Source organism: Lycium barbarum, chromosome 11, assembly GCF_019175385.1.
Source record: "Lycium barbarum isolate Lr01 chromosome 11, ASM1917538v2, whole genome shotgun sequence".
NCBI lineage: Eukaryota > Viridiplantae > Streptophyta > Magnoliopsida > Solanales > Solanaceae > Lycium > Lycium barbarum.
The window spans coordinates 1,131,203-1,158,346 of NC_083347.1; the positions used below are offsets into that span (position 1 = coordinate 1,131,203).

At 37.1% G+C, this 27,144-nt stretch overlaps 1 protein-coding gene across 1 annotated transcript; it reads left to right on the top strand.

The window, feature by feature from the left end:
- Positions 1-1,401: 1,401 nt before the first annotated feature.
- LOC132616577 (proteasome activator subunit 4-like) lies at positions 1,402-25,831 on the top strand. The gene is made up of 35 exons (XM_060331079.1): positions 1,402-1,721; positions 4,453-4,555; positions 4,642-4,754; positions 5,920-6,042; positions 6,941-7,042; positions 7,129-7,294; positions 7,522-7,638; positions 7,729-7,796; positions 7,886-7,987; positions 8,075-8,291; positions 8,440-8,673; positions 8,754-8,881; positions 9,011-9,128; positions 9,214-9,432; positions 9,520-9,675; positions 11,410-11,486; positions 11,640-11,848; positions 12,297-12,513; positions 12,601-12,680; positions 12,767-12,884; positions 12,972-13,142; positions 13,811-13,979; positions 14,055-14,098; positions 14,191-14,233; positions 14,321-14,463; positions 15,373-15,467; positions 15,841-16,736; positions 17,646-17,927; positions 18,008-18,103; positions 20,512-20,690; positions 20,964-21,045; positions 22,726-22,850; positions 23,087-23,179; positions 25,056-25,209; positions 25,591-25,831. Exons 1-35 carry the CDS (start codon positions 1,561-1,563, stop codon positions 25,630-25,632), a joined length of 5,442 nt encoding a protein of 1,813 aa, XP_060187062.1. The 5' UTR covers positions 1,402-1,560; the 3' UTR covers positions 25,633-25,831.
- Positions 25,832-27,144: the final 1,313 nt, after the last annotated feature.

Consider the following 27,144-nt stretch of genomic DNA (forward strand, 5'->3'; position numbering starts at 1 on the left):
GTACAATAAAATAGGATTGAAGCAAAATTTGCTTGTCACACATTGGTGTTGCAATGTGATTGTTCTTTAAACTTGACTACGTTAGCTTGTAAAATTTTTTAGGTCCACCACTAAAGTGTTGCAACATCTTATGTTGAAATATTTAAATTAAATGTTTATGTGATTCACCGTTTGAGTAAAAAGAAATAGCTACTTGGGGTAGAATTGAAAGCAGAAAAGCTTAAAGGGAAAAACTTTTAGTGATATTATGATGTTTTATGTTTATGCGCATTGAATTTAGGACTTTGGATAAAAGCCAAAAGAACCAAAAGTGGCAAATATAATATTTATTTTTTATTTTTTCAATAAGTGGCAATGTCATATATTCGATTTGAGGTTCACAATTGAAAATTCACTTTTCTAAATCACCAGGGCTACCAGTAAATATCTCATGTTTACACGTGGCCTGCACCATAGTTCTTGTGTCTTTCATCCGACTCGGATCCAGATCATCACATTTGCCAAGTGTATTCTATGGTTTAGTTGTTCAAATTAATTCCTTTTCTAATATTTAATTTTTTTAACTTTAAATTGTTTATTTTTCTTAATGACATGTATTTGTAGCAACAAAAATATCATATCACATTTAAGACAGCCAAGTTTTGAAGGTATTTTTAGTATATACTTGAAGTCTTATTTTATTATTAAATTCGATAACATTTCAGGTAAAAAATCTCTATAAGCGTATGTCAAATTAAATTAGGCCAACCTCAGAACTAGATACAGTTATCCTTCTGATCTAATACGACATATGATGGCTATGCGGTTAAATATTACTCTACTTTACTATATAAAATAAAATAAAGTAACAAATAAATGATGGAGAAGTTAGTTTTTTAAGATGAATAATGCACCAAAAAGTTTGGCCTAATTATTAATAAGATCTCTGGTTCAATTTGCACTGAAAACATATGAAAAATGATTTTTTTTTTATGTGACAAAATTTTAATGAACAAAGTTCACGTAACATTAATTAAGATACATGCAAACTGACAACACCATAATCCTCGTTATCCATACTTCTATTCTAATGAATGGAGGACCGATTGACCTGGATTTTCACTATCGTTGATAGGTTCTGAAATGCCGGTCAAGGGCGCTAACGCATACTCTGAGGTGCTTCGTAAAATAAAAAAGCTTTACTATATACAAATGGGAAGAAAATCGAATCACAAGTGAAGATAACATTTCGGTTATAGATTCAACAGAATTCAATAATTTTCACATAGATAATGTATTTATATTAAAAATTCACTTAATCTATAGTATATAAAATACTACTACTATTTTTATGAAAGCATTTGAGATTACAACTTAAATGACTTGAGCAAAACTCCAAACTTTTGAGTCATCGGTCAAAATTTGTCTTGGGAAGAAAGAAAGAAACACCCCCTCGCTATAAATATCACACTTGAAAACATCACTCATCCAAGTTTCCAAAGAGGGTTTACACTCCATTCTTTACAAAAATTCAATCAATTTCTTACACACACAAATACAGTTTGTTATCATCACTAGAAAATGCACTTGTATAACGCTTGGTTACCTCCACCTGTAGCAGAACAAACAAAAAAGGAGAAACAATCTTTTTCCAAAGTGTTGAATTCTGTTAAAGAATCGTATAATTCAAATGATCCTGATTCAGTTTATGCTACCCTTAAATGGATTTCTGTTCTTGACCTGTAAGTTTCAATTTTCATGGCTAGTTTTTGTAATTTATTGTGTATGTAATTTGTGTCTTTGCTCGTTGACTTTGATCACTCACTTATAAAGCCAATTCTTGATCTTGGCCTTATGGGTTTGCACTTTTTTTTAATTATCTGTCGTGGTGACTAAAAATAGTTAGACCCGCTCGTGGGATTACACTGGGTATTTTGTTGTTGTTTTTGGTTACTAAAAAATAGTTGTATCAAATTATGTGTCGTGGTTATTAAAAGTAGTTAGTCTTAAATTATTTGTCGTGGTCTCCAGACCCTGGGATTAGACTGGTTATGTTGCTGGTTACTAAAAAGTTGTCTCAAATTATCTGTCGTGGTTACTAGAAATAGTTGTCTCAAATTATCTGTCGTGGTTACTAAATATAATTGTCTCAAATTATCTGTCGTGGTCTCCAACCCCACTTCTGGGATTACACTGGGTATGTTGTTGTTGGTTACTAAAAAGCTGTCTCAAATTATCTGTCGTGGTTACTAAATAGTTGTCTCAAATTATCCGTCGTGGTTACTAAAAATAGTTGTCTTAAATTATCTGTCGTGGTTACTAAAAATAGTTGTCTCAAATTATTTGTCGTGATCCCCAGACCCCACTTGTGGGATTACACTGGTATGTTGTTGTTGGTTACTAAAAAGTTGTCTCACATTATCTGTCGTGGTTATTAGAAATAGTTGTCTCAACTCTCAAATTATCTGTCAGTGATTACTAAAATGGTTGTCTCAAATTATCTCTCGGCGGTTACTAAAATGGTTGTCTCAAATTATCTGTTGTGGTTACTAAAAGTAGTTGTCTCAAATTATCTTTGGTGGTTACTAAAAAATTTATCTCAAAGTATCTGTTGTCCCTGTTAGTAAAAATAGTTCTCTCAAATTATTTGTCGTGGTTACTAAAGTAGTTATCTCAAATTATCTATTGTGGTTACTAAAGATAGTTCTCTCGAATTATTTGTCGTGGTTACTAACTAAAAATAGCTGTCTCAAATTATTTATCAATTTAGAAGTTCAAGGCATAATTAAATATTTTTCTCCATTTTACCTGTAGTAGAATTTTGTCGTTAATGGAGATAGCACGCAAATAGAGTAAACATTTAATGGAGAGATATTATACTTAGACATAAATAAGGGTAAAGTTAGTCATATACCCCTCCTAATTAATATTTCTTAAGGGGTGTGTAAAGCAAAAAAGCGACAAATAATCTGAGATGGAGGGAGTACGACTACTAGTATGAAAGGGTAAGTAGGATAATGCTCAACTACCTATTAACCTTCTACCCTAATCCCAAATTTAGTTCCCAGAATAAGTGTCGCTTTAGGAATTCAAGACAAAACATAGTAATTGTTTCCAACTATACCCTTATATTAAAGAACTACTCCCTTTGGTTCATAATAAGTGGCCACTTAGCCTTTTTTATTTTGGTTCAAAATAAGTGTCCAGTTACATAATCAAGAAGGAATGAATTATTTTTGTCCAAATTTACCCCTATTTAGATAAGTGAGTTTCTATGTTATTAAGGAACTATATATAAGTTACTGATAGTGTTTGATTAAGGATAGTTTAGTCAAAATACCTATTATTTATTCTAGGAGTTAGTATTTTCTTAAGGGATGTGCTAAAGGCTAAGTGGATACTTATTTTGAACGGGAGGGAGTACTTAATAGTGCTCAGTTTACAAGAAACATCTGTTCAGTTTTCAAGAAACATCTAATAAATATGGTTAACTTAGTAAACTGTACCTTATATTTATTGTTTTTCTTAATGGGCATGAAATGAGCTAAAGCAACTCTTACTTTAGGACGGAGTGAGTACTTCTTAGTTTGGGTTCTGTGAATTTCGTGAATTTCAACTAAACGTGATTGATTGTACTGCCTGTTATGTTTGCACTTTCTCTTACTTTATTGGTCTATCTTTGAATTTATTTAGTTCGAGTGTACTGTCAGTGTAACTGGCTGGAAATGGAAGTGAAAGAGTAATAAATAGGAAAGAAGAGTTTTGCTGTAATTTCGCAGTACCTCGTTGGTACTAACTTGAATAATATTACCTTAATTTATCAAAAATAAACATGAAAGAAGAGAAATAAAGCAAACGGAACAATTTCATTGCATAAACCCAATTGCTATTATTATCACATATATAAGCTCGTACTGAACTCGTGAATCGTCTGACAAACTGATAACAATCACGTATAAGCTCCTTCTCCTCACCTCACTGAGCTTGTGAACCTTTTACTAACTGATAACACTTTGGGCGGCTCACCAGGACTCAAATGGACTAAGGAGCTAATTGTAGACTAAAGTGTAACAATAGAAAATACATAACTATTCTCATTTTTATTTTAATTGTCAATGGTTACGTACAACCTAAGATGCCTGAAGTACAATCTCCGGGTGCTACATGGTTTTACTACCTGGTTTGTGCTCATTTTCACTTTTTTAGTCTGGGGCTTTGAATTTCTTGAATTCAAGTAACATGATTAATTGTACTGTCTTATTTGTCTATTGAATTGGAAAAAACATGCTAATTCTGATACGATAACGGATTTAGAGACTTGGCACAACTAAAGAAAAAATTATCTTGATTTAGAAAAACTTTTTTTCCTGGCTAAAGAAAAATTTATCTCTTGGAACCGGTGCAAACTTAACACAGATAGAACACAGACTCGTGGAATTATATTATCCTATTTACTAACGGACTTACCTGCAGCTTCATAAAGGCAAAAAGTGAACTATCTCTGGAGGATGTTACAGAAGTAGTTGAAGTTGGATTGGAATTGTTCCGTATATCAGAAAATAAACTTTACGCTCAGGTAATTTCTTCAGAAAGCTACATGTTCATGCATATCCTTTTTGATGGCTGTCTATCTACGTAGTTAAGGTCATTTGCTCTCTTCAGGTTAGATGGGGAAATATCTTGGTAAAGCTACTGAATAAATACCGGAAAAAGTTGGCTTTGAAAGTTCAATGGCGCCCTTTATATGATACTCTGGTTCACACACATTTCACAAGGCAAGTCCCTACTTTTCTTTTATTTGTCACCTTTTGTTCCCCAATTAGCTTGCTTTTTATTGCCTTTTCTGTATTGACCTCATAATAAATTCATTTGTGGTCTTGTCACCATTCTCAAAATTTAATTCATTTGTGTTCACAACTTGGGACACCTCGATTTCATATCAGATAACAACTTCTTTCCTGAACCTACATCTCAACGCCTTTGCAGCTAATATACTGTCCAGTGCTGCGGTTTAACCCCATGAGGTTTGTGAAACCTGATAGTTTCTGGTCAATAGTTTAGGAGTATGGTCCTATCCTTTCATGGCTTTGAAAACCTTATCAGCACTCGCACTCCCTTGCTGTCTGATTGGCGTATTCTTCCTCAGTCTTGTATTCAAGTTCAGCCTTTCAATCAAAAAAGTAAAAGTAAAAATAAAAATCTCTTGCTTGTAAGACCATATAAACTCTCCAAGTCCCTCTCAAAGAAGGCCAGTTCTGCTACGCCTTTTACCCTTAGCATCATATTATCTACACCTGAGAATCTGTATTGACTTTTTTTATTGAATTAGCAAATAGTTGAGGGTAATTCTCAAAATTCTCCAGTTCTCTCCCTGTCACTTCCAAGTGGAGTTTGAAGATTCATCTCTTGTTCTCATCTTTCTTAACTCTTACTGGGTGCCTCATATTTCCATAGGTTTATTGATGGGAGAGTAATTTAAATAAGCAATGATCCTTTTTGATGGTCTGTGTCAACACGTCACTCATAATTTAATGAATGTAGGACATTATTAGTTACTCTGGATGGGAAGTAAAAAATAGGACAATCAGCAGCGATATTAGAACTGGAAGGAGTTTGTAAAAAGTGGCGGTATCAAGCCACTCACAACACCTGAGAAAGTACATGCATTTCTGAAGTCTGATGTTTATATGCGTAATATCTTATGAATCCGACTGCTCACATACTACAGATTTCCGTCTTTTGAAGGATAGAGGTTATCCACTTTTTTGCTAATATTATTTTTACTAACATAACTAATAAGATATGTATTTTGATCAATTTATTACAAACCTATATCTCATTGTCAGATACTTAATATGTAGCTTTTTATATCATTAAACCAGCGACTTTTCTTTTAATACACTTATATGCTGATCTGTTGAACTACTTTATTTGCTAAAGGAATACAGGCCCAGAAGGGTGGAGAATAAGACAACGACATTTTGAGACTGTTACATCACTTATTCGGTCCTGCCGAAGGTTTTTCCCTCCAGGCTCTGCATTCGAGATATGGTCCGAGTTCAGGTAAAATTGTACTTCCTGGGTTTAGAGTCCGGGAATGCTAAAATTGGCAGTAATTTGGTGTGTATATGGTATTTTTTTGCTTGGACCCTTGAAAATGAGTTCTTAAAAGGGAATCTAATGTTTCTGTTAGCTTGGAGTATTTAGTGATTTAACTCCGAAAGATACTAGTTCACTTATACATGTATATATATTGCTCTAGGCCCATGTGGTAATTATGGGTGGAAGAGAACTTCTGTTTTGTGCATTTTGTTATATTTAAGATACTTTTCCTTTGTCATACCATTATTCAAGTGAAGACTTGTGGATTTGGAACCCTTAAAGATAATTGGAGAACTTTGTAAATGGGGATCTCCCCATTTGTTAATACAATTACTTACCTTATCAAAAGAAATTGGAGAACTTGGCTGACCTGATGTTGATGGTCACATTCAGGCGATTCATTAAAATCAGAATTTTGCACTTTGCACAATCTGCAGTATCGTGGTGACTATTAATGTGGTATTTAGAGGGGATTATCTTATTAATTGGACTACTCTGGTGTTTTACACCTTTTTGGGGCTTGAATCTCTTTTGGGATTATGAATTAATAGGTAGGACTTCTCTTGGACTTTGAAGCTGTTCAGTCCCACATTGGTTGAGGGAATAGGTTGTAGTCTCCTTATGTGATCTTAGGCAATCATTCTCTTATGAGCTAGTTTTGGGGGTTAGGCTATCCCTATTGTTGTGTTTCTCAATGTTGGGCCCCGGTCCTGCACATGTGGGGAGTATTAAGTCCCACATTGGTTGAGGGTAGGGTTGTGGTTTCCTTATATGGTTAACTCTCCTCTTATGAGCTAGTTTTTGGGGTTGAATTTTGTTTTTTTTGGGTCCTAATTCATTAATGGAATGCATTTTGCAGATCCTTGCTTGAAAATCCATGGCATAACTCATCATTTGAGGGTGCCGGTTTTGTAAGACTGTTCCTTCCTACCAACAGAGACAACCAGGATTTCTTTTCTCAGTAAGAACAATCAACTTCTTCTGAAGATCTTTTCACTTTCACCTCATTACATGAGTAAACTGATTTTCTTTTTGGTGTCATTACAGCACATGGATTCTTACGTGTTTAGCCCACTGGGATTCCGTACCAAATTCCCAGTTTTGGAACAGCCAGTGGGCCTCTGTTACAGCTCGTGTGATAAAGAACTATAGTTTCATTGACTGGGAACATCTGTTACCAGATATCTTCAATAAATACTTGAATATGTTTGAGGTAGGTTATGCCGTTATGTACTTATGTTGCATAGACTTTTATCTTCGCCACTTGAAGAAATTTTCTCAGCAAATGAGCATGAGCAAACAAGTTTGTCGTATTACTATGCCTTGTATAGAAGATCATATTCTATCACATTTGTACATTGAAGGCTCCTTATCTTACGAAGAATGGAACTCGTTGGCCTGCTGTTTCTCATGTAAGATTTCATTCATGTTTGTCCACAGGTTCCCGTAGCAAATGGCGGTGGGTCAAATCCGTTCTCTGTGGATGTTCCCAGAAACACAAGATTCTTATTCTCAAATAGAACAATCACTCCATCAAAAGCCATTGCTAAATCAATAGTAAGCCCACTTGTATAAGTGATTAATGATCATAAGAAAACATCTGCATGCTGCCAAAATGACCCTCTTTTTTTGTCGATATAAATGCAGGTTTATGTACTAAAGCCTGGTGGTTCTGCACAAGAACATTTGGAGAAATTGGTCAACCTCTTGGAACAGTTTGTTTTCTAAACGGATTTTATATCACCTTACTTTCACAAATTTTGCCTTGTAAAATTTTGTAAACCATCTCTTTTTGTTGCTTTAGGTATTACCATCCTTCTAATGGTGGTCGCTGGACTTATTCCTTAGAGCGATTCTTGTTCCACTTGGTAAATATATTTCAGAAGCGCTTGCAAAATGAGCAACAGTAAGAAGATTAAATCTATCATACTAGTTCTAGATAATAATACATGGAATTTGTAGCCTTTATCTGACTGTGAGACTGTGGGCTCAGGAGAAATGATGATGTCGAGCAGTCTGAAATCTTCCTAGGGCAATCGGAGAGGGTTGCTTTTGTGAATTCTATACTCAAGCTAATTGATCGTGGACAGTATAGCAAAAATGAACATCTTTCTGAAACAGTAGCAGCTGCCACTTCTATCCTATCATATATTGAACCATCTATGGTTCTTCCCTTTCTATCATCTCGCTTTCGTATGGCCTTAGAGACGGTGAGTTTGTTTAAGAAAGAATCTTGGCAATTTAGATTCAACACTCCTTTTTGAACCTTTTCAAATAGATAGCTCCTGCTGGCTGAAGAGTTAATATTGTTGGAGTTAGACTGATGATTTTACTCCCTTACTGCTATTTTCTGAATAGATGACAGCCATTCACCAGTTGAAAAGTGCTGTGACGTCTGTAGCATATGCTGGTCGATCTCTTCTCCTGACTAGCTTGTCAGCTTCATCCATGGCTTTGGACGTTGTTGATCGTTCTGATTCACTTGTTGACCTGATGATGATTTCCTTGTCTAATGCATTGCTTGGGATGGATGCCAATGACCCACCTAAAACCTTAGCAACAATGCAACTGATTGGCTCCTTGTTCTCCAATGTAAGTTCTGATATTAAAAGTTGCTTTCCAGTTATGGCTCGATTCACAAAAGGATTATGCTTATTTATCATACCTTGCAGATGGCTATACTGGAAGAGACTATGGACCAGTCCTCACTCATACCAGGATTTCACTTTTCAGAATGGCTTGACGAGTTCTTGTTCCGCTTATTTTCGTTACTTCAAAATTTGGAAGCTAACAGTGTTGTGTAAGTAATACTAGTTAGATTCTTCTCCCTTTTTTGGTTATATTTTCCATTTTTAATGTTACAAAACTTGAGCGCAAGTAAATGAAGTCAATTATATGCTCAAGGCTGTTCTAATAATTGGTGCTTCAGGAATGAAGGTCTTCATTCGCCAGCAACTTCAGGCACTTTCCTGGTAGAAGATGGTCCATTTTATTTTTGCATGCTGGAAATCTTGCTTGGGAGGCTTTCAGAATCACTATACAAGAAGGTATCTTTTTCTGGATTTCGAAATGATTATGATAGTTCTGTGAATAACGATTTCTATTGATGTAAACTTCAATTTTACTGAGCAGGCTCTTAAAAAAATTTCCAAGTTTGTCACAACAAATATTCTTCCTGGGGCTATTGCTGAGGTTGGATTGCTTTGCTGTGCCTGTGTTCACTCTAACCCTGACGAGGCAGTTTCTCAGCTTATCAAACCACTTTTGGAGTCTGCTCTATCATCCTTAAAAGGAACGCCTGTTACAGGATTTGGTGGAAGAGGAGCTTTTGAAGCTTCTGAAGCAAGCAAGGTTCTCTTCTTTAACTAATGGTTATTGTAACATGCTTCACGATTCCACTTACAGTCTGCATTGATTTCTCATTTTTGAATTCTCCAGGCAAAGCCAACGGTCTCTCCTGCTCTTGAAATTGCAATTGAGTATCAGTTGAAAGTTTTATCAATTGCTATTAGTTATGGAGGTCCATCACTTCTTCATTACAAAAACGAATTCAAGGAAGCTATTTTTGATGCCTTTGATTCACCATCTTGGAAGGTTTTCTTTCAACTATATATCCTTTTTTGGTTACTCTTTTGTTATTTTAAACCCTTGATTGTACTGACATTAAATCAAATATTTAGGCGTAAGGTCCACTTTTGTAACACGGTATCAAAGCTAAACTCATCTCTGTTCTTGGTTTCCCACTGTTGGACCCTTACGTTATGTTGCGTCTGCGCTCCCGAAGTCCAACCATGGTCATGTGGTTCTTGCGGTTGGTCATAGAGTCCAATAATGGTCAAGTATATAAGGTTGTTAACAATCCTCACAACTTCACCTCATGAGCCAATTTTGTGCTTGATTAAGCTAGAAGTCTATACTTTTGGCAACAATTATCCCCCCCCCCCAAAAGTAATTAGCCCTTAATTATTTCATTTCATTTGCTGCAGTGGATGGTTACTATCCCGTCTTAGTGGTCGACACTTCTTAGCTTTTGTCCCTCCTCTAGTCATGAGCTGTTTGATTGTCTTCTACACCAACCTAGTCCACTGGGTGGATTCTTCTCTAACTTCCTTGCTCTGGTGGACTGAATATTTGTTTTTACTTAGTGGCATTATAAGGTTGTATACTTGAAACATAAGTAATCATGCGGTAACCCGGTCACCTAAGTAATCATAATTCCAGTAACCCCTCATGTTCCATCTTCCAAATAAATGATCCTATTAGGAATAGCTGCCTTCTATCTGCCGAAACCCAAAGTACATACAAAGATCCTGGAGAACACTACCTATTGCCCAACGGTGTGGTCTGGTGATCAAATTGTTTCCCAAATCTTGATGATATCAAATCAATTAGGGAAAAGAGATCATATGATTGATATATATGCCTAAGGCTGCTAAAAAAAACCCGAAAGAATGCCTAAGGCTTAGCAATATCTTCTCTTTATTGAGGATACATTGTATACGTCTACATAGTTGGAAACTATATCAAGCAAATGCGCATTGCAAACATGAAATGTCTTGCAGATAGAGGCAGATGGTTATCTTTTTCCTATTCGACCATTCCTTTGTTTGTAAACAACAACAACAACAACAACATACCCAGTGAAATCCCACAATGTGGGGTTTGGGGAGGATAGAGTGTACGCAGACCTTACCTTTACCTTGGAAGATAGAGAGGCTGTTTCCGAAAGACCCTTGGCTCAAGAGAAAACTTCACAAAAAAGGTTAGATACGGACAAGCAGATCAAAGCAGTATTAAAATGAAAGTAACGAGAGCGAAAAAGCCATGATAAAGCAAGCCGGATAAGGTAAAAAGCATGGTATAGCATTATGAAAAAAGGCAGTAACTACAGTCGATATACAAATGAACTAATCGCAGTACAAGAAATAACAGAATGTAACAGAAGTTGAAGGACATGAAACTATACAAGTAATACTACCATTCCTTTGTAAACATAGTCAGTAAAGATCTCTTTGGTATATTCAAGTTACCTAACCTCTTGCCTTCATGCCTTCCATCCCAAGAATAAAGATCCAAGAGAAAGTCAGCTTTTGCACACAATACAGAAGCATAGCAGCTCTTTTCTTCTTCTTCTCTCTCTCTCTCTCTCTCTCTCTCTCTCCCTCCCTGTTCACACCTTTCACATGTTGCACTTAGGTAGTAGTAAACTGAGAATTATGTTTATTTATTGTCCAGTTAGTCTAGGTGGACCATTGTTCGTATGAAGCTTTGAACCAAAGTATTCTTGGTCCTTCAACTTTATCTGATAAGTTTAGTATTATATGACAGGTTAATGGTGCTGGTGATCATGTCCTTCGATCTCTCCTTGGAAATCTTGTTCTTTATTATCCCATCAATCAGTACAAGTACGTAAAACTTTTATCTGGTTAAGAATTTTATACATTCACCATGCAGTTTCTTTTCCATTTTATTTTCGGTCAAAATATACAAGACAAGTGTTTTCTACTAGATGACTTTTCATTTATGTATCTATTGATTGTTCCACTTCCGGATACCAGGTGTGTTTTGCACCATGCTGCTGCCCCTGCACTGGAGGAATGGATCAGCACAAAAGATTTTACTGAAGATAAACCCTGGTTAGCCCCTAAGTGGCATGTCCCTTGCACTGAAGAAATCCATTTTGCAAATGAACTCTTGAAGCTGCATCTTGATTCTGCTTTAGATGACCTTTTGAAAATATGCAAATCCAAAATCCATTCTGATCCAGGTAACTATGGTTTTTCATTACAATTCTGATTCTTGCAACTGCAATCTGCCAATCGGATGAAGCATACCACTCGCCATGATCAACTTTTGGAGATTTTCTATTCCTCTACTGAGTGGGGGCATAGTGTTTTTCTGAATGATACTTGCATAGATCATTAAGCTTGGAATGAGTCCTTGAATAAATTACCGGAAGATCCAAACTTGTTGGGTATTGGTTTCAGTATGAAGTTGGGGTTGGTTAGATGAATTCTCTATATCCATTTACTCTATTCAAGCCCAACACATGTATCACTTGCTTAGAAAAAGATATAATGCATGCATAAAAAAAGAAGAAAAAAGAATAGTTAAGGGTTGTTTACCTTTTCTTTTTCCAGTTTAAAACATGTGCTGTTTATGTATGCTTTTGTTGTAAGTCATTGACTTACTGTTCCTTTGCTCTTTGATTGCAGGCATAGAGAAAGAACACCTGAAAGTGACCCTTCTACGTATTGATTCGTCACTTCAAGGTGTTTTATCATGTCTACCTGATTTCAGACCATCCTGTAGGAACGGGGTGGCTGAAGAGCAATCTGACATTCCTTTCCTAATTGCTGGAGCGACTGGTTCATGTGTTGGCACCATGGAACTACGATCAAAGGCTGCTGACATTATTCATGCAACCTGCCAGTATTCATCTTGATCTCTTTCATATTTTTCTTGCTTCTTCTTTCCCTGGGTTTCAAGTCGTGAATTTGACCACTACTATGATGGCAGATATTTACTGGAGGAAAAATCAGATGATAGCATTCTATTGCTGCTTCTAATTCGTATAATTGATTCCTTGGGGAACTACGGTAGTTGAATATTCTTTGTACAATCTTCTTTTTCTTCTTATGTGTCTTCCATAACTTCTATCTTAAGTTATTGAGATGGTCAACAGGGAGTTCAGAATATGATGAGTGGTCAAATCACAGGCATTCCTGGAAACTAGAATCTGCTGCCATAATAGAACCTCCAGTTAATTTTATTGTATCATCTCATTCGAAAGGGAAAAGAAGGTAAATTTAGTTATGCTTTTGTACGTAGGACCAACGGCCATATTGAATATGTCGTTTTCTGATTTGAAGGTAACGCCAATTTTGCAGGCCTAGGTGGGCACTTATTGACAAAGCATACATGCATAGTACTTGGAGAGCCTCACAATCATCATATCATATCTTCCGGTTGAGTGCGAATGCATCTCCTTCAGATCATATCATTCATTTGACGGATGATCTTCTCAATCTCTCTTTGCATAGTTATGAAACAGTCCGTAGGTGAGTTCTAATTTTACACTCATATTGTCTGAAAAAATCTGTGGAATTTGGAAGATTGTCTTTGATGAGACACTTGCAGATGTGTGATCATAAGTTCAAAGACACGACTTATGGCAGCATCTGTAAGACTTAACAGTTTTGTTCAGGTTCTGATCATGTATGATTATCTCCTACCTGATCTGGTTTAATGGGAGTTTAGGTGGTATTTGCTTGGCTTATTCTTCATGATATCTATCCATATGTCCTCTTTGCCTTAAATGATGTCAAAGTATTACAAATTTATTGAATTTGACCTACAAAATATTTATTCATCAACTAATAGGAGCTTCAGTTACTCTATATTGTACATATTTCCTGCCTTCAATTAAACCTTCTCATTCACTTAGTACCCGATATATTCTTTAAGTGATAAAGCTAATGTAAGTCCACGCTATTTATCTTGTTTTGGGATAGTCGTGGAAGTAGAATAATGATATCATTTTTGAGTGATTTAAGCAATACAAAAGGAGTACAAACTGTGTGCGTATCTCTCATGGTCATTGTCCTGTCATTCTTAATTTATATTGGAGAGACCATTTTATGTTGATACTAGTGATTAGGTCCCATAACCAAGTTGCATCTTCTGGAAGATTTTTTGTATCTCATCTATCTACTCCCCATTTCCTCAGACTTGCTGGAAAATCTCTCTTGAAGATGATGAAAAGATGGCCCTCTACAATCTCAAAATGTGTGCTCAGTCTCAGTCAGAACTTGAAGAATTCTAGCTCACCAGAATGTGCAGTCTTAGGTTCCTGTGCAGTCCTTGCAACACAAACTGTTCTCAAATGTTTAACAACGGTATTGATCTTCAGACTACATGCATTATTCTTTAAGAAATGAGTACCTGACTGTTTTTGTTCTTCATGAATCAAGGATTTGAAGGCACTTTCTTCCTTCTTGCTTGGAATTCTGTCAAGGTAAATTCTTATGCTTGCATCTTCGGAGCTTGTGATTCCTTAAAGCACAATGTTGGTATTGACTGTGTGTTACTGAATCTTTATTGCTCAAGCTCTCATCATGAAACACTAAAAGCTCAGAAAGCCATCAACGAGGTGAATATACGTTCAAAGTTGAGTCTTTTCATTTCTATTCTCTATGTCGACAAAAGAATATTTATTTATTTATTGGATATCTGACAGCTTTTCATTAAGTACAACATTCATTTTTCTGGAGTATCCAGAAACATGTTTAAGGCATCAGGCAATTCAGAAGGAACAGATTTCGCAGTGTTGGTTTCTGAGATAGGTTCGAAGAGTTTTGAGAGCTCCAACTTGCACTGGCGGTAAGAAAGCTTTATCTAATATACTCACCACCACTTAGCATCAGTTCGTCTAAGTTTATGTGTCTCGATTGGACTATTACACCTAGGAATGAGAATAGGGCTGGGTGTGGCAGGTTTTAACTTCCATTGCAACAGTGCTGCGTCACAAAACTCACATCACTGTGCAATATCTTTCTATAGGGCAGGGTGTGGCAGGTTTTGACTTCCGCTCCTCACTACACTGCCCTCTTCACCGCACAAGTTCTTTTCTCCCTGCAAAAACCCCACCGGACACTGCCTGCATGCCGCAACATTTTTCTGTTCGTTGATCTTCCCCTCAAGCATGACTATTGTGAACATTAAAAAAATATCAACAGAGTGCTTCAAGATTGTCAAAAGATGAAGGAAATGAAAATAGATATCAAAGCCAATAAAACATTAGAAACCACTAATTTTTCATTGTGATCCGTAAAAGACGTTGCGTCTAAACTCTATGCCGTCTTCTTAATATCTGAAGAACTCTAAGCTTCATATTAGCTTCTTGTTTTCTCTATCTTGGGTGCCATTGTATACTGATTTTGGGGAAATAAAGAGTTGTGGGTAACCGCGGACAGTGGAGGCTAATTACAGGCAGTGGGTGGTACTGCCAGCGATGATCTTTGGTCGCTGTTGTCATGAGAGATGACTAGGTGTTCAGAGACGTAGAATCCCTACTTCAGCATTTGCCCACAATGCCACAACCAGCTCTGCCCCACAATTTTCTTAAAGAGAAATTCTCTCGCATGACCTGCCTCGACCGCCATCTCTAATTATAGATATGCAGACGATAGATTAGCCGCAGGACTGGTTTTGTCTTCCTGTTGTCAATCAGCGCCCATTTTTCCTTCTATACTTATATAAAAGATATTGTTATTCCTCCATTTCTTTCAGGTACAATCTGATGGCTAACCGTGTACTGCTGCTGTTGGCTATGGCTTCCAGGAATGACCCTAACTTGTCCTCCAAAATTCTGAGTGAAACTGCTGGTTAGTTAAGTTTGTCCTTTGGTCTTCTTTGTTTTTGATTCAGCGCATTCGTTAAATGGACATTTCTGCTTGTATTCTTGTTCCCTCAATAGGCAAGAAATAGACACTCCTTCTAGTGTTCCTCTGTTTTATTTTTTTGTTGATCAGTATTCTTCTCCTTCTGGTATTCTTGTTCCCTGATGTAATTTAAATTGCATAACAAGCACTCGAAATGATTGCTATCTCGAAGAGATATTTTCTTTCACCTATTAAAAACAATGGTAAAGAAAACCTCAATTTACCTTTATAAGTATAACTGTGATTCTTTGTGATCTAAAGTAAGCAGCATTATGTTTCATGTTTAAATTTCTCATCTTATGATTAATCTTGTCAGGTCACTTCTTACAGAGTTTAAAAAGCCAACTGCCACAGACAAGAATTTTGGCTATCTCAGCTCTAAATACTTTGCTGAAAGAATCACCTTACAAGCTCTCTGAGGACCGGCCCATTTGCTCTACTAACCGGCAGGATAAATCCAAGTCTTCCCTTGAAGAAGCTTTAAGTAATATATTCCAGGAAGAGGGTTTTTTCAACGAAACCCTGAATAGTCTTTCCCATGTTCATATAATTGATACAGATGGTGCTTCTTCTAAAGGAAATCATGGAACCTCTTCATTTCAGAGTGTGGCCGATAAATCAATCACTCGTTTTTATTTTGAATTTTCTTCATCATGGCCCCGTACTCCCAGTTGGATATCTTTGTTTGGAAATGACACCTTTTACTCGAGCTTTGCCCGAATTTTTAAACGTCTAATCCAAGAATGTGGTGCTCCTGTTATACTGGAACTAAAAGATGCATTAGGGGACTACATAAATGCCAAGGAGAGGACAAAGCAGTGTGTTGCTGCTGAGGCAGTGGCAGGTGTGCTACATTCTGATGTTTATGGTGTTTCAGAAGCATGGGATAGCTGGTTGATGGCCCATCTTCAGAGTATTATTCAAGCACCAACAGTTGAGTCCATACCTGAGTGGGCAGCTTGTATTCGTTTTGCAGTTACAGGAAAAGGAAAACATGGAACAAAAGTTCCACTTTTGAGACAAAAGGTCATGGACTGTTTAATGAACCCCTTGCCTGAAACAGTTAGTACTACTGTAGTTGCCAAGCGATACATGTTCCTTTCAGCCGCACTAATTGAAGTTTCCCCACCAAAAATGCCAGTTACTGAACTAGCCCTTCACTATAAGCTTCTTGAAGAATTGCTTAGCAGTATGAGCCATTCATCTGCACAAGTGAGTATTAAACATTTCGATTTAAGGCTTGGGATCACAATCTATTGTTTTCTCTTTTCTTGTGTTATTTTTCTGGTTGTGTTAAGGCTTGCTTGGCTACATGAGCCATTTTGGTATTTGATTTAATTGCCAAAGGAAGCATAAGGAGTGTCTGCTCTACCAGTTTTAGTTTTACAAGTTCATCTGGTTCTTCTCAATTGTTCTACCGGAAAGACAAGCTTGTTAGTCTCAACTTTTCCAGATTAATAGGCTCAACTCTGAGCATCATTGTTGGGTCCCTTCTTAGATTTTGTAAACTATATTTTCAATAACCTTTTAACACTTCTCATGGTTATGGTTCCACACCAGACCTTAATCCCATTGTTTTTGCACTTCATCCCCTTGCATCTCAAAGGCATTATGACCCCATGTACACTCTCTTTGACCATTCTTCTTTCCAAGATGTACATACATTGAGGCTACATATTAGAACTGGCCTCGACTTTCATAGTTTCATTATATTCCTTGTATCCAAAGTTGTTGACTTTGTGAGTCCAAAAAAGTGATTTTTTGGCTACTGTTCACCAAAAAAAAAAAAAAAGAATAAGATCTTTGACTACAATTTTTGAATGTATAATGTCGTCATTTGTAAATAAGAACATTGTAAATTATAGTTCTTCTTGTCTAGTTTCTAACAAAATTAATCTATGTTTCAGGCTGGAAATTGGTAACAAAAAAGGATTAAAAATTATGAGATTTGTCTTGTGGGGGGGGGGGGGGGGGGGGGTGGATTGTTATTCTTTTCAAATGCTGACTTCCTATTAATGGCTTCAGTTTTGAATCCCTCACTGTTTCATCAACCCCATTCAAAGTCTTCTGTATAATTTGTTGTCACTACAGTCATAGCTAATGAAATGATTTCTGGAACAGGTTAGAGAATCCATTGGTGTCACCCTCTCTGTTTTATGCTCAAACATTCGCCTTCAGGTATCCTGTAATCAAGTTCATCCACATGAAGTTGGGACAAGTGATGTGCACAGGAAAGTTGAAGCAGGGAATTGGGATCAGTATCTAGTAGAACGCGCATCTGAGCTTGTGGTGAAGATCCAAAGTTTTAGCCAGTCTGACACTCTGGATGTGCAAACGGACAGAGTTTCTGACAGTGGAGCATCAAGCGAACAGTCTCATGATGATGTTAAATGGATGGAGACGGTACAGTCAGCCAAAATCATCTAGTGGACTTTTTGCTCCTAATACCTTTTATTAATTAGCTTGTTTTTGGTGATGTGCAGCTGTTTCATTTCATGATCTCATCTCTAAAGTCTGGAAGATCCTCGGTTCTGCTGGATGTTGTTGTTGGTCTTTTGTATCCTGTAGTATCTCTACAGGTAAGAAAGTTGCAACCTCGCTCCATTCCTGTTGCTTGTCGTTTTTAGTTGTTTTTGACATTTTGAATGGATGAAATTGCCGTTTGAAGAACTTGATATGTGCACGCTTCCCCTCCAATTTACTGATGAAAATGGTAAAGCTTGGAAATTATTTCTCTTTCAAAAAAGAAACGTTTTTTCCATCAAAACCAGTGACTGAGATCTCTTAAACAATAAACTTTGATTTTTTTTTTTGTTAAACTGATGAGAAGCATCTTGTTTATCTCGTGGTCAAAAGGTTAGGCTTTGAATTTTCTTATTTTTTCTCGTCTTTGGGAACTGCTATTTCTTACAGTTCTTCATATTTGACTGGTTGTTCTTTTCTTTTACCAACTACATATGTATACTGTTGGAACTGGAGTACGCCTTGCTTAGGTGACGAGGATGGAAATAGCTATGAAGGCAGGATATTACAACAACAACAACAACATACCCAGTTGAATCCCACAGTGTGGGGTCTGGGGAGGGTAAAGTGTACGCAGACCTTACCCCCACCTTGGAAGGTAAGGAGGTTGTTTCCGAAAGACCCTCGGCTCAAAAGAAAACAAGGAAAACAAGGGAAAAGAGTCAGATACGGACAAGCAAATCAAAACAATGCGAAAATGAGAAATAGCAAGAGCAAGGAAGTCATGATAAACAACAAAGAGAGACAAGACCCAACACATAGAAGCAGGGTAAAAATACTCCTAATATGAGAAAGGAAACCTTGCGGCCCCCCACTAGCCCTCCACCCTGATGCTCGACCTCCATCCCCTCCTATCGCCAGTCATGTCCTCGGTAAGCTGAAGTAGCGCCATGTCCTGCCGAATCACCTCTCCCCAGGCCTTCTTTGGCCTACCCCTCCCTCTCTTCAGGACCACCAGTGCCATTCTCTCACACCTCCTCACTGACGCATTAGCGCATCTCCGTTGCACATGGCCGAACTACCTCAACCTCCTTTCCCGCATCTTTTCCACCACAGGGGCCACACCCACCTTATCCCGAATCACTTCATTCCGAATCCTCTCTCTCCTGGTATGCCCGCACATCCATCTCAGCATCCGTATCTCAGCTACTTTCATCTTCTGGACATGAGCTTTGTTAACTGGCTAGCATTCCGTCCCATACAACATAGTCGTTCTAACCACCGCTTTGTAGAACTTTCCCTTTAGAATAGGCGGCACCTTCTTATCGCACAACACCCCCAATGCGAGCTTCCATTTCATCCATCCCGCTCCAATACGATGTGTGACATCATCGTCAATCTCGCCAGTCCCTTGGATGATCGACCCCAGGTACTTGAAATTTTCTTTCTTCGGGATGACCTGAGTATCCAGCTGCACGTCCTCGTCCTCTACCTGCCTCCCATCACTGAACTTGCACTCTAAGTACTCTGTCTTAGACCCGTTCAACTTGAAACCCTTTGACTCCAGAGTCTGTCGCCAAACCTTCAGTCTCGCGTTAACACCGTTCCGCGACTCGTCAATAAGCACAATGTCATCTGCAAACAACATGCACCACGGTACTTCTCCTTGAATGTGGCTTGTCAGAGCGTCCATTGCCACAACAAACAGAAACGGGCTAAGCACGGAGCCCTGGTGTAAGCCCATCGTGATTGGAAAGTGTTTCGAGTCACCTCCAACCGTCCTCACCCGGGTCTTGGCTCCATCATACATGTCCTTAATCGCTCTAATGTATGCCACAGGAACACCTCTAGCTTCCAGACATCTCCACAACACCTCCCTTGGGACTTTGTCGTAAGCCTTCTCAAGGTCAACAAACACCATGTGCAAGTCAGTCTTCTTATCCCTATACTGCTCCACCAACCTCCTCACAAGGTGAATGGCTTATTGGAAATAAATGATTGGGTTTAGTTGTTTCCATAGTTGAAAGAAAGTGGACCTTCTGTGAGCCAAATTAATAGGCTGAAGATAAGAGGACCTTCTCGATTAAATTCTGATTGCAAAGGATCTCCATAGCCAGTTTTCCATAGTTTTTATGCTTGGTACACGAGCCATGGCCATTGAACTTGTATCCTTTACAAAGTAGGGGAATTGCGAGTCTCTGCGTCCTTTATGTTTTGGTGATATTTCTGCTGTATACGTCATCCCAGACCATGTCAAATCTGCATGTGTATTTCCCTTAATTCTTTCGTTCAGTTTCTAGTCTTTGATTTATAGCTACATATGAAGTAGATCCTAGTTGAAATGGAAGCTACATATGAAGTAGATCCTAGTTGAAATGGAACGCATACTGAAAAGTCAAATTCTTGACATTTTTGCAGCCGTTACACGTGAATAATTGATACATCATATAAATTAATATATTCTCATTGGAGGTGTTTATAATAGGAAGTGCATTCCTCTTTTGATACCGTTGAATTCTTGTAGGAGACATCAAATAAGGATTTGTCGACACTGGCCAAAGCAGCTTTTGAATTGCTTAAGTGGAGAGTGTTTTCAGAGTCCCATTTAAGGAAAGTTGTACTCACCATTCTTTCTATAGCCAATGATGCCAATTGGCGCACAAGATCTGCGACACTGACCTATTTGCGGAGTTTCATGTATAGGTATGATCTTTCCATTTTGATCTTCATGCTCCTTTTCTTCTCTTTTGAGGGTAAAATTCCTTATTTTGGTTCTTGAAGAGAAAATGAGGTACTTTTGAAAGAGAAGAGTATCCTTATCATAACTTTAAATTGAATCATTATTATTTTTATTTCAAACTCAGTCTTCGGGTATAACTCATTGTCTTGTCACGGTGGTTTAGAATAGCTAAGTACGGCAAAAATGAACTTGTAATATCCTGGAGAATTGAACTGCTATATTGTTGCACCATACAGGCACACTTTCGTCCTCTCTAAGGTGGACAAACAACAAATTTGGCAAACTGTTGAGAAGCTACTCACAGATAATCAAGTTGAGGCAAGTTTACATAAATTTTAGCTGAAATATTTGTGTTATCAACTATGTAAATAATTAAAATGCTGTGCATTATCTTATGATGTCTAGTCTTGGAGAAACTAAGTAGATCTCTCTGATGCTCTTTTGCTTGTTTTGTCCAATGGTTGGTGTAGAAAATTGCATTTTTTTGCTTTTTTAATTTCGTAAACTTACTGGGTTATGTTTGTTTACATAGAATAGGAAAGGCTAGGATAGAGTACAATTTCCTGTGTCTATCCTATCATATGTTTTATGCACCAAAAGACAACCTGTTTTCAAAGACCGCCCCTGCTTATCCTATGTCTTGTCCAATTCTATATGGTATTTCCAAATACATCCAGTTTTCATATGGCCATCCCTCTTCTATTGATGTAGCCTGTAAGTCGTGTCATGTCCTTAAAATGGTACCATGAGCTTCTGAAAATATTGCTGGTACAGCTCCAGTTGCCTGATGATGAGACAGGATACTGTGTCATCAAGGGGCGCAATTATGTACGTAACGATGATATAGGTAATAGATATTGTGTGTTCGGTTATGGTCCTTTTTCAACCCTTCATGTTCGGATCAAGTGAGATCATTATCCTATAAAGTTACTTGGTGTCTGAAAGCTCATGTTTGTGTAGCTTGAATTTCAATTGATTATTGCGCCCACCCAGTGTTATCAAAAGTGAAAAGCGCAAAAAAGCTCTAAGGTCAGCTGGGGCTTTAAGCGCAAGCGCAAATAAAGCGTGGGCTTTAATGGAAAAAAGCGCAATGGTGCAAAAATACAAATATGTATATGTTTAGTCCAAGATTGATAATAATAAGCATGAATAACAAATATATGGACAAAGAAATTGTAAAAATATTACGATAAAGTGAAATATCAATCCTCTAGTGTCACCTCTCCAAGAGAGGCTCATTGGCAAGGAAAAGTATGTCTTAGAGCCTTGATGATGACACTGAAGCGCACATAAAGCGAGGCGAAGCGCTCAACAAGTTTTGAGCCTTGCTTCAGCGATCCTTTGATAACATTGCGCCCACCCCCCCGCCCGCCGTTCCAACATAGGATAGGTTAAACTTGTTTAAGTAATATATAAGGCTTCATACACCCACTACTAAGAACTTGCGTTTTAACTGAAGAGTCAAATAATAATGACACCTAGCGGGGTGAACAAGGATAAGCTTGATTAGTTGTTTGTCCTAGAGGTTTGACCCGATGCACTACAAAATGGATCAAGCTTAAGGAAACCAGCCAGAGGTGTGGGAACTAACTGCCATACCAGATCAAGTGTTACATCGTATAAGTGGTGGGAGCCACCACCTCTAGAACAGCCTGGTGGTCCACGCTTGTGTCTAATTAGAACATCAGGACTTCAACCAGGAGGGAATGTGATGTCACATCCCACATCAAATAAAAAATAAGTATTTAAGACATTCTTTCTGTTTTTAGAAGTTGGACCTGCATTACACGCTTCTTTGTTTTCAAGATGAAATGTTAACATGTTCGTAAGTGTTCAATGCATTCATTGGTATTTCCTAAGAAACAAGACAGGTGCATTTCAAGTAGTCATGTTTTAACTTTTTTATTATATAAACAACTTTAGTTTTCCCTGATTACCTAAATATAGAGAATATGGTGATTTAAAATTCACTTTGATCCTTCTGAACACTTTGGTCAGGTAAGAGAGCATGCAGCAGCAGTTTTGGCTGGCCTAATGAAGGGTGGGGATGAAGATTTAGCCCAGGATTTTCGTCATAGAGCTTATACAGAAGCAAGTATTGTTCAGAAGAAGAGAAAACAAAGGTTCTTTTATTGTTTTTGTTTTACTCAATTCTGGCTAGTTATTACTCTGCTTTTATCGTTTGTTAGGTCATTACTGATGATCATCCTAGAGAGGTCTTGCCTATCTGTATATTCTAACACCATTCACCTGGGATGGGCTTTTATCCAATGCTTATGTATTCTGTGGGTTGCGTGCTTCTAGTATTGCTGATGACTGATATATGTCCTTACCTGAAGTTTCGTATTTGCAATTGCAGAAGCATGCATTCTGGACTCTCTGTAGCATCCCTTCATGGGCAGATACTTGCTTTGGCAGCTTGCGTGCTATCAGTTCCTTATGATATTCCCAGGTATGTCCATTATCTAATAGAGTTTCATACATTCGAATAATTGACTAACTGTTATCTTAGGGAGTTCCTGGAAGTAGCAATACATAGCAGGAACGATAAGCAGCATTTTTTATTTTTATTTTTTTAAGAAAATGGTAACTTGAAATGACAAGCAGCATTTTAACTTGTCAAAAGATAAAGTAAAATAAAATAAAATAAATTGAAACTTAAATAACGTTTGAGATGACCCTGATTAATAGGGCCAGCAATATGATAAAATATTAATTTGATCAACTTATGCTGGTCCATACTAATTGAGTATGTGTAGAGATCATGCTTAATGTTTTGAAATATTCTAGAAGACAGTTTCTTTCAAGCAATCTTTTACAGAAGCGTAGGTAAATCTTGTTTATGGACTTTACATTCCTAAGTTATTAGCTTCCAGATAAGCCATGTGAAGCATCCTAGCAGCAGTGAATTTGTATGGTCTACTTCCTAGAGCCAACAACGTTTGGGACTGTGAATGATGGACTTTCATAATTTACCTATCAAAAGAAAAGAAAATAATAGGCATCTCATACTTGGTTGGTATTGTCTATCTAGTGCATTAAGTGCTTGAAGGAAGGATTGTTGCCTTAGAATGGAGTTACACAGAAATAAAAGATTGAGATAGGTATTCCTTCTAATTGGAAAGGGTTAACATAGGTTGTTTCTGCCTTTTGTATTTGCTAGTTTTGCACGGGCGCGTGCAACATAGTAATGCAATTTGAAAAACCGATGTTCTATTTCTAGTTGATTTATTAATATAATCAAGTAGCTGAAAAATTCAAACTCTATTTTATATTGATATATTATGCTGTAGTGTATGTCGTAACTGCCACTAACACGACAACAACTTCTTTCCACACGGAACATTGCTTTAAATTTAATTTTAGTCTGTCGTATTACCTAATCAATCTTATTTTGTTATATGCCTACTTGAACATGGCATTCAGAACTTTCAAATTACGAGTTAGTAACTTTGTTAATACAAAAGAGTCGAGTTTCTTGCCGCTCAGTACATTTTATTAGTCAAGTTTCACATGACCACTAAAATCATTGAATAGTTGCTAGCTAGTGTCTTTCTTTTTGTTTTTTTTTTGGTTCTAATTATACAACTAAGTTTTTTTGAAAAGGATGAAACAAAAAGTTATATAAGCAAGTTTTTTCGTTAATTTTGAGAATTAGGTTTAATACTTGATGGAAATATTGATATTGTCTCATGTATCGTTTCCATGTAATGTTTGGTCCATGGACTAATAATAACATAAGAATGATTACCTGCTATAAAGGCATCTTTGTATTTCGATACTCTTATACATCTATTGCTATTACACTTGTTCTTATATCAATTCTATCCCGCATTAAATAATACTCCTTCCGTCCCATTTATGTGATGTTGTTTGATTAGGCACGGAATTTAAGAAAGATATATTGAAAGACTTTTAAACTTGTTGTCTAAAACTAGCCATAAATATGTGTGTCGCTATAAATCATCTCATTAGTGTGTATTGTGTTATTTCACCTTTGGTGTAAAAAGGAAATTGTAAATGAGGCAGAAGCTATTCTAGAACTAATAGAGGCTCTCGAGGATTAGAAGAGCCATATTTTGATGTTTTTGCTCGCTGTACATAAATTTCAGTACCAACTTTGTGTTGTTTATAAATACAAATACTTTATTACCTTTTCCAAAAACATAAATCTTTTATAGTTAAATTATTTCTAATTGTAGAAAGATATCTATTCTTTTTGAGTTAGTCTAAAGTTGTATACTATTAAACTTAGATATTTCCAGTAGTATGGATTTACTCGAGAGGAATGTTTCTCATTAGTGACAAATTGTCAAATTTTATTGCAGTTGGTTGCCAGGACACGTTACCCTATTGGCTCAATTTGTTTCTGAACCATCACCTGTAAAATCGACCGTGACAAAAGCTGTGGCAGAGTTTCGACGTACTCATGCGGACACATGGAACGTTCAGAAAGATTCTTTCACTGAAGAACAACTTGAGGTATGGTCACACGTACATTTATTGTTATTTTGTACTTTTAGCTGATGTATGGGTCCTCTCCAATCTAATTTTTTAACCAAAATGTTGACATACAAGTAGAGGCGAATTGAAAATCTAGATCCGTGGCTATGACATAGTTGCGATCTTATGGCCCGTAGGTTCTATATCGGATTTCATCCAAAACTAGTTTACTCGTTTAATGTGAAAAGGAAGTTTTCTTTTCAAAGTTCTATAAGACTTCCATTTTATTTTTTATATCAAATCCTAGTTAAACAACTAGAAGAATGGAGTAGTTCTTACATAATTTTTAACAAGCCACCCCTATAATTAATGTAATAGCTGCTTTCCTAGCTAACGAGATCATTTGTGACATCTTTGCAGGTCCTGGCTGATACATCATCATCCTCATCCTACTTCGCTTGAGATTCATGGTTTGCCTTAAATGAGAGATAGAATAAAAAGATAAATCGACAAGAATAATAGACATTCATTTTTTGAGTTTTGACCATTGATGAATTGTATCCCCTGTTTATTCTTCATTCTGTTGTTCTTCTGATAATGATGACAACTTTTTGGCTCGGCCTCTTTAGATATTACAAAAATCTACTTTCGCTTATGAGAACTTCAGATGATCATCTCTCCCATAGAACACAATCTGAGTTGAAAATTATTGATACATTTCTTGTTTCTGTTACATCCTCTGAATCCTAGCCGTTTTCATCAAGTTTCTTGTGCAACTGACCTTGCTGGTCTTTTGCATGTGCTTTGCGTACACGAACTCTGGTTCTACGGAGATCCCTCTTCATGAACCAGAGATGGAAGGTTATGGTGAAATCGTGCTCCTCTGATGCGTGATTGGTGGACTTGCTCCACCGGGATCTTAAGGCTTGTTGAGGGAAGCAAGTCAGGCTCTTAATTGCCCTTTGATTAATCCACAGAATTTTTCAATTGTTTCATTTTTATTTTCATGTGTGACACTGGCAGTTGGTGCATTAGTTGGGGCTTTGTCAAGCTACCCATTTCATCAACTGTTTACTTAAGGTAATCGAGCTTAGAAGGGGACTATTTTGCTGGAAGTAGGAGCAGTACCAATGATTAGGAAAATCTCTCGTGGTAAAGTTGCTGGTGGTAAAACCTTTGGTTTTACTCTTGTAGATCTCTCGTTTTGGCAAGTTTTAAGGTTCTTGCACGAAAAGATGGTCTCGTCTCTTTTCATGCATTCCTTGGTTTATACACAACCATAGGGCACGTATAAGGAAATACAGTTCTTTTTTAACACGGTATAGGCCGACAAACTAATAAGATAGGCGCGATTCAAAGAAAAAAGTAGGGTGTCGGGGTAGACCGTGTTGACTTGGAGTATAAATTTGAACATCTGATGTTGTTCTTTGAAAAGAGTGAGCTTAAAACTCGTTCACTTGGAGTATAAATTTGAACATCTGATGTTGTTCTTTGAAAAGAGTGAGCTTAAAATTTGAAGTAGAAACTTTACTTTTTTGCAAACAAGTTAGATTGGCTATATGAATACTCACTAGTCGAATGTCATTCTGCATGCTTTATCTTAAATTGATTAGTTTTACATTAGTTGTTAACTTATTACTTTACTTTTTTGGTATTGAGACTTAATTATATATTATTGAAATGAAATTAGTCCTGATAAGCTGAATGAATATGAGGACTAATTTATCGATATCGACCAATTTGGATTTGAAGCATAGTTGGAGGTGGTATACAAAGATAAAGCATCGAAGAGGTCGGATCACCTTGGGTTACTAAAGAGTTCACTTCTCGTTGACTAAATAAGAGGTTTTCATGCTTTCTCTGGAAAATCAAATCGGATCTCTTTCCATATCTCACAAGCAACAGCCAATATCTGGGCTCGGTTTGCTAGCCTCGCGAATAACTTCATTGCCTTCTCGAGCCAGATCACGTCCT